General features: G+C 38.6%; 1 protein-coding gene across 1 annotated transcript in view; it reads right to left on the bottom strand.

Moving 5' to 3' along the window:
• Window positions 1-10,525: 10,525 nt before the first annotated feature.
• Window positions 10,526-19,210, bottom strand: part of trmt61a (tRNA methyltransferase 61A) — a 46,908-nt gene continuing 38,223 nt past the window's right edge. Inside the window, exon 4 of the mRNA XM_078276995.1 lies at window positions 10,526-10,719. Within this exon, the coding sequence (XP_078133121.1) occupies window positions 10,541-10,719 (179 nt within the window). The 3' untranslated portion in view covers window positions 10,526-10,540. The remainder of the gene's footprint in view (window positions 10,720-19,210) is intronic.

Raw genomic sequence — 19,210 nt, forward strand, 5'->3', positions numbered from 1 at the left:
CTGCTTTCTACTGACTGGGACTGTGAGAGGTCCCCGGGGAGAGGAAGAGGAAGGGAGGCTGAGGCGGTGATATCCTCTGGATTGACACATCAAGGCTGAAGCTCACAGGGACGGCAGTCGGCTCCTGTGCGGTACAGAGCATTTGATGGTAATCGCAGTCGACGCAGCCTTCTAGAAACTTCTCGAAGCTGCTGCTCGAGACGGTGGGAGGAGAGGGAAAGGGAAAGGACTGGAAGAGAAAAGTCCCAAAAAATCTCTGTGCCTTTAGTTTCACCCTTCCCTGTGAACCGGTTTGTGTAAAAGCAGCCTTGTAATGAGTAGGGAGTCATTTTTGATATGCATCAACGCTAAAGCACTGAATGTGTTAGTGGAGAGCACCCCGGCTCTGAACGCCACAAGAAATTTGCACTACTTGTCAGAAATTGAGGCGGTTTTTTTTAATCCGTATTTGTTCCCTGATGATAAAAGACGCAAGCTAGAAGGTGTTCGGGTCAGTATTTTGTGGTAACACAGAATGACAACGCTGCTTTGCAGCAGGCAATAAAATGAGTGACATTGTGCTTTCACACTGCAAACAGCCTGGCTGCTGATGGGGCCGATCTCTGGCTCTCTTTTTTTAAAGCTCATGCTTGACCTCTAAAACAGCGGTTGACGAATCACACCTTATTCAGGAGCTCTTCTGGAGCTTTCAGTCATATCGCATTATCTTCATCGGCTGAGTTTAACCCAGTGGTCATGGAAATGTAGATGTTCAAATTGACATTTGAGGAATGGATCAAATGGATCAAAAAACGATGGATCAAATGACATGTATGTAAAAGGGGTCGCTCGTACGGAACTCGGAGAATTATCACCTGACTCTGCAGTTCCCCTCAGCCCAACAGAGCTTTTTAGCACCTTACAGCTCATTGTTTGGGTTTTGCGGCAACTTTGCTGTTTTGGTTCACTCTCACAGCTCTCATAGCATTGTTTCCAGCAGCAGCAGCAGCAGCAGCAGCAGCAGCAGGCAGCTGTTGTTGTTTTTTAACAAAACATGCTCTCATAAACCCACTGTAAACTACCTGCTCAGCAGCAAACAGCAGAGTAGTGGAGCGTTTATCAGCTAAAAAGACAGATATTTCTCTCAGGAGTTGGTGGAGACCAAAAACAGCTAAAAGAGAGAGAATGTTAGTTACATTTATCAGACGGACACAAACACTACTCCAAAAGAATGCTAATGTTGCTCCATTACTGCTGGATGTGTTAATATACGACCGTTTGTTAACATGTTTGCCCCATCAACTTTATAAGGTGATGAAATGTCAACGTTGTGCCCCTAAGAAGCCAAAGGTCTGTTAATGCAAGTTTTAAAAACAGGAATTTAGGCAAATACAAGAATGAAATTTGAACATCTACCCTTGCATGGCAACTGCTGATGAAGACCATGTCGGACATAACAAGCTGCGTAACACCAATTTAATCGGTGGGGGAAAGTAACTAAGTATATTTACTCAAGTACTGTACTTGAGTACAATTTTGAGGTACTTCCAATTCCATTATTTCCAATTTCTGCTACTTTATATTTCTACAACACTACAATTCAGAGGCAAATATTATACCTTTTACTATATTTATTTGATAGCTTCAGTTACTTGTAGTTTCAGATTATTAATACAAAATATAATCAATGCATACATTATGATGTATCATTATAGATTAAGCTACCCAGAAGTATATTAAGTAGTTAAAATAAGCTCCAACTAACTGCAACATTAAAGTGATGAAAACATCAATGAATCAATCATTATAATCCAATAATGTAATATATATATATATATTATTCTGAAATGGGCCATTCTGCATGAGTACTTTTACTTTGAGCACACACACACTATTTTGATTCTAATCCTTAGTACTTTACTAAGGTAACATTTGGAATGCAGGACTTTTACTTGTAAAAGTATTTTTAAACTGCAGTATTAGTTTTCGTATTAGTAAGTAAAATATCTGAGATGTACTTAATGGACTTTGAGGTGAAGTGGAAGATTTGAATTAGACTTATGAATTGAATTCTACCTCAGGAGGAAAAGAGACAACCTTTGGCCCTTATCTGACTGGTGGGTGTCCCTGTTCTCTCAGCTCTGTAGGAATAGTTTTCCTTTGCTTTGTCGATGCTGGTTGCTCGCAGTGTGAACGCAAACTAAAGGGTCAAATGTGTCGATAGTTTCCCGACAACAAGTTACAATAAAGCTGAAGCAAATCTTTGTTGCTCGGCTGCCTAGAAAGCTCTGTGTTTCACTGCTTTGTAAATAACATGTCCCAGTGAAGTCCCACAGACCCTTTTTATGTGCATTAAGCTGCTGTTGGAAGCATTTTTTTGGCACGAGGCCTGCAGCTCGGCCTCCTGGGTATGGAGCTGTCTCATACGGAAGAAAATTAGATTAAACAGTGTTCATTAAACATCGTCAGCCTGCTTGCTGGTGGTTGTTGCAACAGATGCTTTCTCACAGCGAGCCTTATGCTCTCTCAGACCAAACCTTGGTCCAACCTTAGGTTCACATTTGCTCTTTTTGTATGCAAAAAAATAAAAAATATGTATATGTGTGTACGTTGTACACATACATGTATTTAGTTATTGCATTTCTGTACATTGCTTCCATTTTAAACATTCATTTGATAATTTATCAACATAAAGAAATGTTACTTAGATCTTTTTTTGTCTTGTCATCATAGTGTCTCGAAGCCTCTTTTTTTTATTCAGTGTTAGTGGAGCCTCCATGATTGGCCGTTCTGGCAACCATACTAATTTATACTCTGTGGTTCATAGAGAGAAGTACAAACCAAAAAAGGAGCGTGGCAGTGAGGTAAAGCACCATTTTCTAAATGTTTTCTGAAGGTTTTTGTCAGAGAGGGAGCTGATAACCCTTTCCAAAATATTCCCAAATATCCCCACTTCTCCCTTTTATTTTGTACTGTGTGTGTATGTGTGTGTGTGTGTGTGTATGTATATATATATATATATATATATATATATATATATATATATAGACCAGATTCTAGTAAGTAGACTTACAAACGAATTTCACTTCTGAATGAATAATAATTGATGACAGTATTATAATGCATTTTAGCGGCCATTATGTGTTTAGACAAGAAAGGATGATGGATTTTATAGGTCTGAAAGAACGTATTTCTATACATTAACTACTACGTCCTTGCATGAGTGTAAAAGTTTTTCAAATATAAGTCACGGAGCAACATTTTAAAGGATAAGACTGCCGATATTCCATATATTATTTTTTGTCAAGAGGTATTGTGGAAAGACCAAAACCAAGCAAATCAATGCAAAGGTTTAAAAAAAAAAAAACAGGCAACAAAGATATTGTTTCACTAGTTTTTTAAAAATGCTAAATCATTTCCTAAAACAGTTGGACACTGTATTTTTTTTAGCAAATGTTAACTCAAACAGGAGAAAATAGTGCATTTGTTGGGGACTATTTTCAGCGGCAGATTAATTCACATTTGGTGCTCTAGTGAGTATTTGTGGCAGTAGAACGGTGTTTGTAGGATTGAGTCAAAATAAACTACAGTGTGCGTGTTCACGGTGATACATTTACTGTTGGTTTGGGTCTTTTTCATGAGATTTGTTGAACAATGTAGAATATTACATGTAGACTTATCCTTTAAAACTGCTGAAACAAAGCTTCAGAGAGTCAACTTCTTTAAATCCCATTTTTAAAAGGACATTTCATGAGAAAGATGTCATTTAAGCTCAAGCGCAGCGTTGTGTGGCATGACAGCTCTTTAAAAAACTGATGTCCTTAAATTGATAGGTGGTTTAGATTTGATAAATTCTTAATCCTTAATCCTGAAACAACATAACTTCCCAGTCTTCTCCACCCAGACGTCTTGTATTCCCCAACACATACTGCGATGGAGCGCTAAAAGCAGCTCGGGTCCATCCAGAGTATCTAAACTTGGTGGCACTGGAGTCCATTAGTCAAAGAGTTTCAGAGATTCAGACTCAGTGGGTATTGAATGGTGGCTGTCTGACGTCTATCAGCCCTTTACAGGACGATGCATTTACACCAAATGGAGGGAGTGACTTGCAGATTAAAAGATTTCATTTTTTTTCTGATCCTATATTGAATGTAGTCATTGAGGAATGTTTTGTCTTTGTATTTCATAGTACCAAAATTGATTTCAGAATCCTTAAAATGGGGATTACGGTGGGGAAGAAGAAGGTAGACGGTTGTACAAATCTAAAAACCTGAAAATGGCAATTTAACACCGGCTAACACCTTTTTCTTACCACACCCAAAAATTATGCTGGTTGTGGTTTAAGGTGCAACTAATGTTTTTGAGCTTGTCCTTAAGTTACAGTTTGCAGCAGCTGATTGTAAGTTTGAGTCTAAAGTCAACACTATGCTGGGTTTATGTTCAAACACAGCATTGTACTTGCACAATTTGTGCTTTTTATATTCCTATCCTTAACCTCTGGTACTTTTTTTTTCTGTGAGGTTTTCTCATACGAGTGTTTCGTACACCGCAGAAAACTGAATACTACACAAACTCGATGTGAATCCATGGTTTCAGCGGGATGAACACCACCTGTTCGCGAGGAGGTGTGCATTCATGATCATTGGCTCAATCGAGTTTGTTTCATTCACTAAAATCTCACTAAAGATAATAAGAATTTCACACTGGAGCTTCACGTCAGGGATGTGGTGAGCCTAGCTTAGCACAAAGACTGGTAACAAAGGCAACACCTCTAAATCTCACTAATTACCACATGTCATTTGTTTTATCGGTACAAAAACTGGAGTGTAGAAAATCTAGAAATGACAATTAGCTGTTCCACTGCTAGCTTTTTACAGCTAGCATGGCTCTGTCCAAGTCTCCGTTGGTTGCCTTAATCCAAGAATTAATCCAAATCTTTAAAAACAGGCAATGGATATTTAGTGTTTTAGTGTGTTAGTGTGTTTTTAGTGTGTTTTTTTAAACAGCTCTGTAATTTCCTGTTCACAGCTCTTCACTGTAGTTTTAAACAAACGTTACTCAAAACAGGAGAAAATAAAAATAAAATTTGTTGGGGACTATTTTCAGTGGTGGATTAATCCACATTTCGCTGGTCCCAGTGAAGAAATAGTCCGGCACATTACCATAAGTACAACTGCGAAATGTCATTTTTAAGCATTTGTTTTTACAGATTTAACAAATGAGATTTAAAGTTAGAAGTTTTGGAGCTGCTGGTAGGATGATTTCAACTCACCCTTATACCTAAACGACAGTATAGGTAGAGTTCCAAAAAGTCCCAAAAAGACACAAAGAACCATTCTATGTAGTGCCTCACGGTGGCGGTTTAATGATGTGACAGTTTTATTTAACGTAACGTGGCGCTCCTATACTTTGTCACCTCACTTCCTTGTTTGCTCTCGCGATAATTACTCCAGCCACAAGAGGTCGCCACCTAACAAGAAACCTGACTGTGGGTTGTTATGAGCTGCTTGCTGACCCATATGGTTGTTTTCTGGGCAAATACGGGCTAAATGATTTTTTTAACTAAGAGCCAGGGTAGTCGTTTCCCCCCGTTTCCAGTCTTTGTACTAAGCTAAGTTAGCCGGCTGCTTAGCATTAAGTACAGACGTGAGAGTACTGTTCCATTTATTTATAATGTTGTAACTATCTTGTTTGGTGCAACTAGTTATTACTAAGTTACTGCAACTCCTCCTCTACTACTGCAACATCCCGATCGATCCAGCAACCAATCGTACGACGCAGGGCGAAGGTTGATTGTTTCTAAAAGTGGACAAGATGTTAGAAAGCAAAAATGTCTACCAGGAGGGATCTTCCTTATTGAGCTTTAGCAAAAGGTTCTTTTATTGAAGCACAGTTTTTATGTTCTTTAGTCACTGTTGGTTATTGCTGCTCTGCCTTTCTTCCTGCAAATGACAGTCATGTGTTCTGTGATGAAAAAAAAGGGTATTGCATTCCATTTATTTTCCAAATATGTTTTCTTAAGTCGCCTTTACCTGCATTGATTGTGACGGGCTTTTGCTGTTTCTCCTCCGAGACGCGCTTGTACAAAAAGCACACTGAGACTGGAAAAAAAAATATTAGTCGTGTGAATGCTCCATGGATGGTTGTGTTTTCAATTTGTATTCCCACTGCAAAATAAAGACAGCGTGTCTTGATCAGTGTTATGTTAATGTGTTTTTTTTTTTTATTCCTGGCAGCTCTCCAGAGAACACAGGCAAAGTTTCTTTTAAAAGGCGATCACAAACTTTGAAAATGCTGACTCAGGGTTATTTTAAGAAAACATACAGTATCGCAGCTGGATAAAAGACATTTCATGCACCACAAACTCACTCTCTGCTGTAAAACGGGCATTCAAATTTTAGCTGACGCTCTCACCCAGAGCAGGTGGATGGGTGTCTCGCTCAAGGGCACTGCTGCAGGAATCAAACCTACGATCTTACAGTTACAGGACAGTTTGGACAACATCTGCCCAAAGACTTTACCTGTGACTGGGTGACTTAAGTCAGTTTTACCATCAAGCACGTACTTAAAAAGTGCTCAGAATAAGTGACGTGTTGTAAAATGCTTTTACTTGGGTAACACCACAATGTAAAAATACTCAAGTTACGGGTAAAAATCCCGCATTCAAAATCTTACTTAAGTAAAATGATGTATTATCAGAAAAATGTAGCCTACTTAAATTTGTGCAGTCAAATGTTCCCTGTCAGTGTTTCCCCTTGTATTTCTGATGTTTCTGGAGTCATATTCCTGCTGCATTAATGTGTATGTTTTAACTCCTTTATATACTGTTGGCTAGTTTAATCTACAGCAATGCATCATGGACTATAAGATCATCATATGTTTGTAGCATCTCTGTCCTGTCCTGTGAGAACCACGTACCTTTACGATAACCTGTATCAATAAATAGATTTTTTTGGGAAGATCAGGGGCATATTAAGATAAGACAAGATAAGATAAGCCTTTATTGGCTCCTATAGGAGAAATTCATCTTGGGCATTTGAGAGAAACAAAATGGCGACACACAATAAACATACAGTTAACCTACATAGAAACATAATCATACATTATCTCATCCAATGCTTCAATGAACATTTAATAAACCTCACACAATACAGATGAACAGGAGAGAACCCAGAACACATCCTCCCCCTCTTATTGCACTTCATTTTGATAATGATTGAACATTTCCCGTTAACTCATGCTGTGGTCAATAACTTCTGTATTGCACAATGTCCAATTGCATAATACCATATCAAATATGTATAGCATGTATATATATATATATATATATATATAAAATATTGCACCAGTACCCTATCAGGCGTTGCACATCCTATAACCATAATGGTAAGTACCACAAATATTATTTAGCAGTATTAGTCACAAATACATCACTGCAGCCACTACACACACACACACACACACACACACACACACACACACACACACACACACACACACACACACACACACCCTAACCCCCCCACACATCTTATCTGTTATTATTCATTAATTTGATTGAAAGCCGCACAAATGAGAATTTATACCTGTTAAACTTGCAGTTTGGGAACCTGTACCTTCTGCCTGAAGGCATCAGCTGATACTCACTGTACAGGACGTAATTTGGGTCGTGGGTGATTTTGAGACCCTGTTTCCCCACCGCCTCCTCGAAGAGCCCCTAAAGAGGAGTTGGTGGCATTTGGCCAATTATTTTTCCAGCCCTTTTTATCAAGTTTCGAAGCTGTCATATTATCACCTGGACACACCGGTGTTTGTGTCCACTTGATAAATGTGGAGTATTTCCACAGTGTGGTGTTATTACTTTTACTTCAGTAAAGGATCTGCATACTTCTTCCGCCACTTGAGGTTTGTGGGGGTTTACCAGTGATGATAACAGCAGGGAGGAGACTGGACTGGGACGAGACGGCGGCTATGTTTTCCGGTCTCTGAACGCCCGGGCGCCTCTACAGAGAGACTCTCCATGTGGGGGATTAAGTGACCTTTCACCAACACTGAGTCTCTCTCAGTTAAAGCTCACATCCGCCTCCATCAGCAGCACTAACAGGCAGAGTTACTCTGAGGTCACATGCAGCACAAGTACTAATAACACACTGTAAAGAATTAGTTACAAGTCCTGCATTGAAAATGTAACTTGTATAAACTTGTATGTAAAAGTATGCAAGTATAATCAGGAAAATCAAGTATTAAAAGTATAGAAATGTGACTGTTATACTATTATATATTCTATCATTAGATTATTATTCCTCATGCATTAATGTAAAAGCAGATTTTACTGTTGGAGTTGGTTGAGCTCATTTTGAACCAACGATTTCTGAAAAAGTAAAAAAAAAGCAACATCTATGATTGCAATAATTAAAAGAACTTTTCAAAATCTATGCAAGGATATATTTTTACCATTATACAAAGCTCTGGTAAGATCCCATCTTGAATATGCTAGCTCAGTCTGGTGTCCATATAAATTAAAATATGTAGAAAAAATATTTAAATAAATAAATATAACTATTTCCCACTTAAAATGCAATCAAATGTGTACTAAGTGCAGTACTTGAGTAACATTCCCGCACTGCTGGTGCATTTCCATTTCATGGATTTAGCTGTAGTTTTTTATTCACAGTGAGATTCAGTGAAACAGGAAAAAAAAAAGCAGAACAAATTCCTCAACTGCCAATTTTTTCTTTGCAGAGAAATTCGGCCCCACTGGTTTCTTTGTATTTGACACAGAGCCAGACTACTTGCTGGAAGGATACATCGTAAGCAAGTAGGCTTTAATCTGCTTAAAGACAGGCTTACATTGCTGAAACTAATGGATGGGACTTGTTCAACATCCAGAAATGTAAACACAGCAACTGTAAAACATATCTTTAAAGCAACAAATGTATCCAACAATGACATTATGTGGATATTTGTTTGAAATATGAGTACTTCTTCCACCACTGTCCTTTTCTGTCAAACTTCTGTCATCAAATCTTGTGTATTTTCCAGCCTTAACTACAGTACTGTAAGCAGGCTACAGTACACTGATATGAATATTAATATATTGTAATGAACAAAAAAATACAACCTTTTTAATTCTAATCCAGCTGCTGGTTTATTTTGGGCAGAGCGGTTTCTCTGTTTGAGGGTGTAATGTGTCTTCTCGAGTGGGAACCTGTAATTTTCCTGCATCGACGCTGCAACGAAGGAGATAATGAAGCAGCTTCTTTTGTTCCGTACAGCAGTGGCTCCTAACCACGTAGGTCTGTTACACAAAATAATGTAAATGTTTTCAGATTTTTCTTTAATTTTTGCTATTTTTCTTATGAAATAGTGGATACGTTATTCAAATGAAACAATGAGACAGTGGTGGAAGAAGTATTCAGGTCCTTTACTCAAGTAAAAGTACTTATAATCCAAACGGTAAAATAGTAATAATCCAAACTGGTTTTTTTCCAAAGTTTTTGTTCCTTTCAATGTTTTTTGCCGTTTTTTTTCAACTTTTGTTGCTTTTCTCTGATTCTTGGTCACCTTTTTTTTGAGTTTTTTTGTAGCAATTTTGTCTCCTTTTTCAAGGTTTTTTTGGACACTTTTTTCAAAAAATTTCGTGCCTTTTTCAGTTTTTTTTTTTCAAAGCCTTTGGTGCAAATGATTGCTTCTGGACGATTTTTTTCGATGTTTTTGTTGCTTTTTTTGAATCCTTGCAGACCCCCCCAATGTTGAACCCAAAGTTACGCCCTAGCTATAATATATATTATATAACTAGATTATTATTACTAATGCATTTATGTAAAAGCAGGCTTTTACTGTTGGAGTTGGTTGAGCTGGAGCTCATTTTGAACAATTAACTATTAAGTCATTTTTTATTAAGGATTAATCTGCTAATTATTTTCTCCATTAATCGTCCATTAATCCAGTTAGAAATGGCGTCACAATTACCCAGAGCCCAAAGGGACACCTCCACGATGTTTGTTTTGTCTGTTTGACCAAGAGTCCAAACCTCGGCTAAGGAAAAGCAGCAAATCCTCACATTCGAGAAGCTGGAGCCATGAAATGTTTGTACATGACAAATGAGAATCAAAATAACTGCAAATTCATTTTCTGTTAATGAATGAATTGACTTATTGCCAAAGCTGTATTTAGCATTTCCATGTGTTTTATGTGCAAACATTACATTTACTTACTCAACTAACTAAAGCTGTCAGATAAATGGCGTGAAATAAAAAGTACAACGTTTCCCTCTAAATTGTGGTGGAGTAGAAGTCGAAAGTGACATGAGATTAAAATACTCAAGTGAAGTACAAGTATCACAAATACTTAGATAATCAGATGAGGGGGTAGACATCGGCAAGTCGAGAACAAAAGGAGGAAGCTTTTCAAAATAAAAGTACAAAAAAATAAAAAAGACTCACCAACTGAATCCCTGCCAGCACTTGAGTAAAGGTACTTTATTGTGACATACACATACATGTAGCGAAATTCATTCTCTGCATTTAACCCATCCCTCAACGGAGCGGTGGGCAGCCATTTACTGCAGCCGGGGACCAACTGTACATGTTTTTTGATGGTGGCGGAAACCGGAGCACCTGGAGGAAGCCTGGGGAGAACATACAAACTCCACACAGAAAGGCCCAGAACGACCTGGATTTGAACCCAGAACCTTCTTGCTGTGAGACCACAGTGCTCTGACCACGACCTCTGACCTTCCTGTTAAGAAAGAAGAATTAACATCACATCCCTGTTTCACGTGCAGCCACCAGAGGGCGCTACATGCTCAGCTCTGCAGGCAGCCTGTGGGCCAGCAGCAGGGGGCGTATGGACTGATGTACTCTGGGCAAGGTTCCAGTCACACACACAGTGTTGATGACAGCACACAATGGTGTGTTATCACTCTGTGAGGCTGTGCTGATTACATAATGTGGAACACGGAGGTGATAAACGCTCTGCAGCAAGCATCACCACGGCAACGTCAATACCATCAAGGGTGTGATGACCTACATGCAGCCGTAGGGCTTTAATGAACCTTTAACAGTGGTGGAATGTAACCCATTTAATCAAGTACTGTACTTGAATTTTTGTGATAAACTGAAGGATGAAGTGTTCCTTTATGTGTTGAGAACATTATCCTTCTTCTTAAGCTAAATAAAGACTTTAACCCTCATGTTTTCCTCGGGTCAAATTTGACCAATTGATCAGAAATATGGGTTTCTTTCAACCAAACAGCCCGAAAATAACATGGATGGTTCCTACAAAATTTTGTAGCATCTGTTGTCTTACCTGGTCAAAATCTGTCATAATCCATAAACATATATTCCTCTGATCTTAACAACTAGGCAAAATAGTTGATACTTTCTGCTTTTTTCTAACTCAGAAATTAAGTATGCTTTTATTGACCATGAATTCTAAAAAAGGTGTAAAACTTGTTGTAATGAAGTTGCCTAAAAATATGTAACACAGATTGGGTGATCATTTTTTACTGTTTGCTTTAAAAACACGCAAAACAGACCGGGTCAATTTTGAACCAGGAGGAAAAGCGAAAATGCTGGAGAATACATCGTCACAAAACAGACAACAGGGCTGTTTTTCTGACACCATGAGAAGATACGGGGTTCTCACAGGACAGCAACGCTACAAACATATGATGATCTTATAGACCATGATGCATTGCTGTAGATTAAAGTAGCCAACAGTATATAAAGGGGTTAAAAATGAGCACAAGCTTAAACATCTACAGCAGGAAAATGCAACATACTGTAGACATTAATGCAGCAGGAATATGACTCCAGAAACATCAGATATACAAGGGGAAAACACTGACAGGGAACATTTGACTACACAATGAGTACTTTTACTTTATGGTAAGAGTCTGTGTTTTGTTTGCTCAACCACACTTCAGGGGAGTTACATTTCTGGTGTTAGTGAGAAAATTCACAGGTCTCTAGGTTGAGTTAATTTAGTTTGTGTGCAACATTTACACCTCAAAGTCTTAATATGGAAACAACACCATAGTTATAAAATGACACTGCAAGGGAGTCTATTTCTAACATTGCACATTAGTGTTGAGAAAAGCTCTGTGTTAAGTGTTAAAATACCAAAACTTCAAAGTTAAATAAACACTGTTGTGTGGACCCTTTAAAGACACCTTTAAAGTGTTTAAATTTAGAGTGTTAATATGTATTTGATAACCTCTTTAAATCATCAAAGTGAAACATTGCTAAGTTTGTACGTACTTTACCAAGAACACTAGTCTCTAATCCTCATCAGGGCTCAAATATTTGAGATGGAAACTCACTCATCAAACAGAGCACACCCATGCTGTGTTATGCATGTACACATGGTAAATGTAGTTCATCATTATTGTAGTAGTAAGTTTTATGTTTTAGCTCCAGTAGAGCTTTGCCAGTTGTGCCTTTTTTTCGTTAGCTTTAAGCACTAAAGGTCTTGATATCCTGTAAATTCTTTCGTGTGTTGTACAGAAAATAAGCAAACAAAAGAAGATGGTAGCTAACATTAGCCTGCACTAGCCACTAATTAGCCTTAATTTTAGGCTTTAGCTATAGCTTTGCCAATGTTAGCTATTTTGTTTTTGGCCTGCAGGTCTACTACAGATGAAATCCTGTAAATGATTGGGTGTAGTGATGGTAGCTAACAGTAGCCACCAATTAGCTTTCACGTTTTGCTAGCTACAACTTTTCCAATGTTAGCAAAAGACAACAACAAAAGAAGATGGTAGCTAACAGTAGCCACCAATTAGCTTTAGCTATAGCTTTGCCAATGTTAGTTTTTTTTGTTTTGTTTTAGGCCTAGAAAATAAACCAAACAAAATGAGTTTTTGTTTTAACTTTGTCTTTATTCTTAGAAAGGCAGAAACAAGCATAGCATTAAACCAACGAATCACAGACACAAAGTAACATTGCAGTAGTCTCAAGATCAGAATCAAACACGACAACACTTTAGTTATATTTCCTGGCTGTCTACATCTGTTATATGTCTCAACAAAACCTTTTTGACATGAGAGTGTCAGGCAGCTGGGCTTAAGGAAACAGGGATAAACATGCAGAGATAAAGGGAGGGCAGAGTGTATACTGTGTGTTGATGGTTATGTCATGAGGAACATAACATCCAGAATGGACCGAGACGGAGAAATGGGTGAATCATAAGACGCATGAGACTCTGAGCAGTGCAAGAATGTGGTGCAGAGTCTGTAGATGGATAGACTATTAATAAACTGAGTGTATGTCTGCTTTTTTTCCGTGTAAAACTAGTCACACAGAAGAATCACTTTGAACAGAGAGAGCTGCAGAGAGAGCTTGGGGGGGTAAAATAGAGATGAAGGGAGGACAGTGTGTAGTCAGATGTGTGGGGGGTTATGTCATGTAGTATGCAGCAGGGTCCCTGGTGCTGTCAGCTGTGCAGCAATGCAGAAACAGATGAGTGTTATGTAATATTCCCTCTTTACCTCTCTTTACCGGGTGAGAAAAGCTTGCATCGATTAGCGTAAGCTGCCATGACTGCAGGGCTGAGGGGGTTAAAATTAAATCGTTTATAATCTCTTTGACCTGTGTGGCAGATACAAGGAGCATCAGCAGGCAGGGGATTGATTCAGTACATTTGACATTGGTTTGGGATTACCTATTGTGTCTGCGCTGATGAAACACAACCCTGTTATTGGTTAGTTGAATAATCAGTCCTGGTTGGCTAATAAGTGCACTATGACCCTTAAAATGAATGCACACAAGGTTTGGTGTCAAAGTGGCTTCTGATTTTCTCTTTTTGTGCGACACATTTTTTTTATATCTAAATAAAGCACTAAAGTGTACAAAATACAAAACATGTATACAACTTCTGCATGGATTTCCATACGATTTTGTGCAGACCAGAGGTATGGTTCATCACCAGAGGATGAACCATACTGATTTTACCTTTAGCGCCACCATTAAGGTTGACATTTTTGTTTTAAGTGAAATATTGCAAAAAACTATCTCTGGATTATCCACGTCACCCTCGGGGTGAACTGTAACAACTTTGGTTATCCTTTAACGTGACCATCTAGCGCCACCATCAGGTCAGGTTGAATTTGTCCAATACTTTGGTTTATGATTAATACCTGCAAATAACTGACTTTCAGCTGTTGCCATGTTAACTCCATAGATATATCATTTCAATTTGCAAACATTTTAAATACAAATATATAACAAAAAAAATATTGGTTTTTAAAGGTCCAAATATCGCACACAAAAAAATGTGTACACTTGGCTGAGGTGGAAAAGTTGATGCATCAATAAAAGCAACATGTGAAGGTGCAATAGCAAATGAATCATGACATGGAGCATGTGACTTAAATGGCCATTGAAAAGAAATGAATGACATCTACACACAAAACAAATAAATGCCATATTTTCATGTCCTCTTTTAATTTACATCATCTTGCATCTTCTTCTGCATGGTTTAGTGGCACCTGACCGGAGTACTAGCGCCACCGACTGTTTATCTCAATGCGCCAACCTTGTTATAATTATATAAGTGTAGTGGAATGACATGCACATTCATTTGCATTTTCTTTTGCCGATTTTCTGTGAAATCGGATAAAATTTGCATTACATTTAGATTGATACCTGGCTATTATAACCAGCGTGCTGATAGCATTTAGCTCAAAGCACCGCTGTGCCTAAGCAGTACAGTCTCACAGAGCTGCTAGCATGACTGCAGACTCATTGTTCCCATGTCTTCCCAAACCTGAACCGTAGAGGCATCTGGTCATATTCTTCGGTCTGGAAGGTAATAACAAATAGTGGCCTCAGCCTTTGGTAAGTCTCATGCATTTGTGCAGTAAAATAAAAGAATATTAGTAATATCAGCACATCCCCTAGTTTTTTTCTGCTCGTTTTTGTTCTTTCTCTAATCAGTTACATGCTGTTTAATGTTGTGGATCCAGAGTGTCCTGTATGTGTGAACTGGTCGGCATGGTAGAATAAACACAGCTGTAGCCTGCACTCATTGTCCATGAAAAAAGAAAAAATCTAAGGTCTTTTCTCTCCTCAAAAACCATTCATCTTGATTCTGCTCAATTGTATACAAACACTGTGCCATCTGACTGTGACTGACAGTTGAAGGTAAAAAGCATTTTGAAGACATCGACTTGGAATCTGGGAACATGTTTTTGGGGCATTTTTCACAATTTACTGATATTTTAAGGACTAAATGTTTACATTTGAATTTAAATTAAACAATTGTTGATTGCCGTCCTACTTTGGTTTAAATTCTTGCTCATGAAACATGGTTTTACTTTTTTGTGAACTTCAGAAATCCTAAACTTAAAAGTGATTTCACACACAAAAAGGCAAAACATTCAAATCATGTAAGGAAATCTCTCTCTTCTGCTATTTTTTTTAGTTTGAGGGCTTTAAACTTCACAGTACTTCACAGATGGGGTCAGGGGAGGACTGGTGATAAGTCAATTGTCCCAGCGGACTGAACTGGAAATACTGGCTCTGGTCCGAGGTCCATCTGTCTGCAGTAAGTGGGACCTAATTTTCTGGAAACCTGGACAGATAACCAATTCGTTCAGGACAGCAGCTGGAGATTCATTTTTTTCATATCTCCGGTCAGCCTTGTGAGAACAGAATTTATGCACCATCACAGTTTGTGAAAGGAGAGAGATTTCATACAGGGAACACAGGCAGGACAGTTTCCTGTTATCTCCTATTGATGCTTATGGGAAGGATAGATTTCTTGTTTTTCATTTGTTTTTGGATAAAACAAGTGGAAGATTGTTACAGCTCTTTTAACCCATACTTGTTTGCAAAATAGCCTACCAGAATAAAAATCACAGTAGGCCAAATAAAATTTGATGAGGAGATTTTTGTCGTGATCAGTAGGCTATCTTTGTTACATTTCAGGGATCCTTGTCAAATAATTGGCAAGTTTATGCTCCTGCTTATGTAAAAAAATAGATATATATCAGCTAATATTCAGGCTTTGAATAAACCTGTGTATCTCCAGTATGCCATATTAGTGTTGTCCTGCAGATCCCCCCCCCAACTAAATAAGGGATTCAAACCACAGCCCTCCTGTAACAAACCGACTTCTGTCTTTTCCGTTGCTGTGACCTGACAGCCTGAGGTTGTGAGACATTTGGTACATTACATAACCTCATTACATAACCTCATTCAGTCCAGGCCACAACATTTTAGTGTGTATAGTTCAGAGACCAATGAATGTGATATTAAGGTTTTCCTTGCATGTTTTGTCCCCATGCCACACATGTGCCCTTTGATTTTCTTTTCATTTAACTGTTCAATCAGTAGCTAAAACACTTTAGCCAGCAAGCTAACACAAAACACGTTTAGCTAGCTAAAGTAAAATGCACGTAAGTGGGAATATTTAATAATAGTTGTTTTTATTTCTTGTGTTATCCTTGACAATTTGTACATTTGTATAAGATTTTATGTTTCTATTCTCAAAACGCCAAACAAACTAAGCTAAAAACTTAAAAGTCACGTTAGCTAGTTTGGAGGGTTTAGATAAAGTGTGTAACTAGAAAGAATATTGTCATTGTCAGGTAAAACCAGATTTTGTAGCCTAACCGTGGCCTAAATATTTGGACAATTGCAAAAAATAATCACTGTCAATAAATTCTCAATTTAAAAGATGATATTCATCCATGAGTTTCATTAACAATAATTTCATTAATATTAATTTGAATAGAGATTTTTAGTGGCCTATCTATCTATCTAAATATCTTCATGATGGTGATGGTGCCATATTTGGCTGGTTACCATGGCAACAGCAGGAATTACTCACTCCTTGGTGACAGCTGCTCTCTGTTTGGCCCACGGATATTATTGTGTGTCTCCACTCCCACGTGTTACATCTGCAATTTAGTCTTGAGCCCAGAGTGCAATCTGAGGAAGGAGCCAAAGTGCACTGGTGTTGGCAGACATAGCGATGGATTTACCTAACGTGATTGTGATTCAAGTATTAGTGTCGTAAAAAGTCAGTTTAAGAAGCCACTGTGGGAATTAAAGTCAGCTTTTGTGGCTATTCATCCTTCACCCCAAAAAAGATAAATATAATTTTCCCCCTGCAGAGCATTGTTTGCTCCAGTAAATGACTTCTTATGTGTAAAAAACAAATGGCATGTACAGATACACAGGAATAGCATGAGTGCCTGGATGGATGGGTGAGAGCTTGAATGTCATGCTTTATTCAGATCCATAAAGTCTAATGTAAAGGGCCATTTGCTGCAACGGAGAGCTGGAAACCAGTCCACTTAGAGAGCTGACGTCTCTACTTCAGGATACAAGGTACTAACGGTGTGGCACGAGGCTGGCACACCTCTGTGTGAGCTGCAGGGGGCAGCCGATCATCATGCCACATCCAAAGCTTTCTCACCTTCAACAAAACATGTGCTCTGTTTGGGATTTTAGGACATGTAGGATACAAACTGTTGTTCCCTTCTCTTTCCCCCCTGTGGAAATCTGGGCAGTTTGTGTGGAAGCAGAAAGACAAGAGGGAAAATGGAAAATGAGCCTTTTCTAATTTCACTTGTGCTACACTTACCAACAGTAAGCTGAGTCTGAACAGGAAGTTTGGGAATCCTAAAAGGGGCATAAAGGTTATAAATCGGGTTAAGGCTGTCTGCAAACACCAATTAGGAAGTGAAACAAGACAAAACTATGAAGTACATCCTCCTTTTGGCTAATGGTTGTAGGGACAATGTATCATGGCCCTACAAAAAAAAACTAAATCCAGGTTTACAGCCCCATAGAAAAATGTGACAAACTCCTATGCAATTTCTGCACCTTGAATCCAAATATGTCATCATGTATGGTGATTTAGTGACTAAAAACATAATAAAGCTCCTTGACACTGTGTATAGTTTGCACCTTATTGATAATCTTTATATTTAGTTTTTATTTCCATTCTTTCCTACTTTGTACTGCAACTGCTGCACAACAATTTCCCTCGGGATGAATAAAGTTCAGTCTTATCTTATCTTTTTCTCTGATTTTTGTCACATTTCATGGACATTCAGACATTAAAGAGAGTTTAATTGACAGTATGAAAAACGAAAGGCTTATATTTGGGAACGAGAAAGCAGGCGAACTAATCTAGACAAGTGACTGGAGTAACTGGACATCCTGGGGGCTAATGTGGTAGTCTATATCCACGACGTTCCACTTCCAGGATTGCTCCTGTGCCGCTGGAAATTCCGCCGGTTGTCCTTCTTTTTGGCCGGATGTCCGTCACCTTCCTCTTTCTTTGTGTTGGCGTTCTAAACTCCGGTGGATTTGTGAGGACTATGGTTAACTGCTCCTCAGATCTCTGCAGGGTAAATCCAGACAGCTAGCTAGACTATCTGTCCAATCTGAGTTTTCTGTTGTACACATGTTCCACCAAAACAAGTTCCTTCCGGAGGCTATTTTACAGCGACACCGGGGCTCTATTCGGCGCATAGCGCCACCCAAGACGATTGTGATTGGTTTAAAGAAATGCCAATAAACCAGAGCACGTTTTTCCCCATCCTGGAATGCTGTGTGGACTAGCCAGACCCTCCTCCGCAGCGCTGTGGAGGAAGGTCTGGCAATGCGAGAAATGGGAAAGTCTGGAAAGGTCTATAAAATGCAGAGGTTGCAAAGGATCTAAGGATCTCTTTAGCCTCTTTTAGTTTTGTTTTTACTGCACACTTACTGTATGGTTAAGTCTCCGATGGGATGATAACCCACTAAGCACAGGGCAATGCGAAGCTCGATCACACTCGATTTTCAAGGCATTGTGGGATTCCAGTCTTCACCTGGTGTGAATAAATGTTTGTGGAGAAGATCATTATTGTAGTTTCTGGTGTTATATACAGCAGTTTGGCACAAAGTCACCTAAATTGTTGGATGTAGCCATAGGTTGCTTATTTACACAAAAATAGCTATTTTTCCTTCTTCTTGACAAAAGAAGAAAAACACATGACAGTAATACAAATAATAAACAGGCAGGAAAATCAGTATTGGCTTTTCATCGCTAAATGGACAGATTCTACTATTAGGAGAGCTTGGAAGAGTTTCAAACCAGTTTACCAACTTTTGTTTTTGTTTAGCAAGACTCAGCAATAGCTCCGGGTAATAATTTAATCAGGATTGATTTATGATCCAACCGTATGCTGATAAGAGTGCTTCTTCCTGGATATTGCTGGAGAGCTGCTGCA

The sequence above is a fragment of the Sander vitreus genome, chromosome 20 (genome assembly GCF_031162955.1).
Source record: "Sander vitreus isolate 19-12246 chromosome 20, sanVit1, whole genome shotgun sequence".
Taxonomy (NCBI): Eukaryota; Metazoa; Chordata; class Actinopteri; order Perciformes; family Percidae; genus Sander; species Sander vitreus.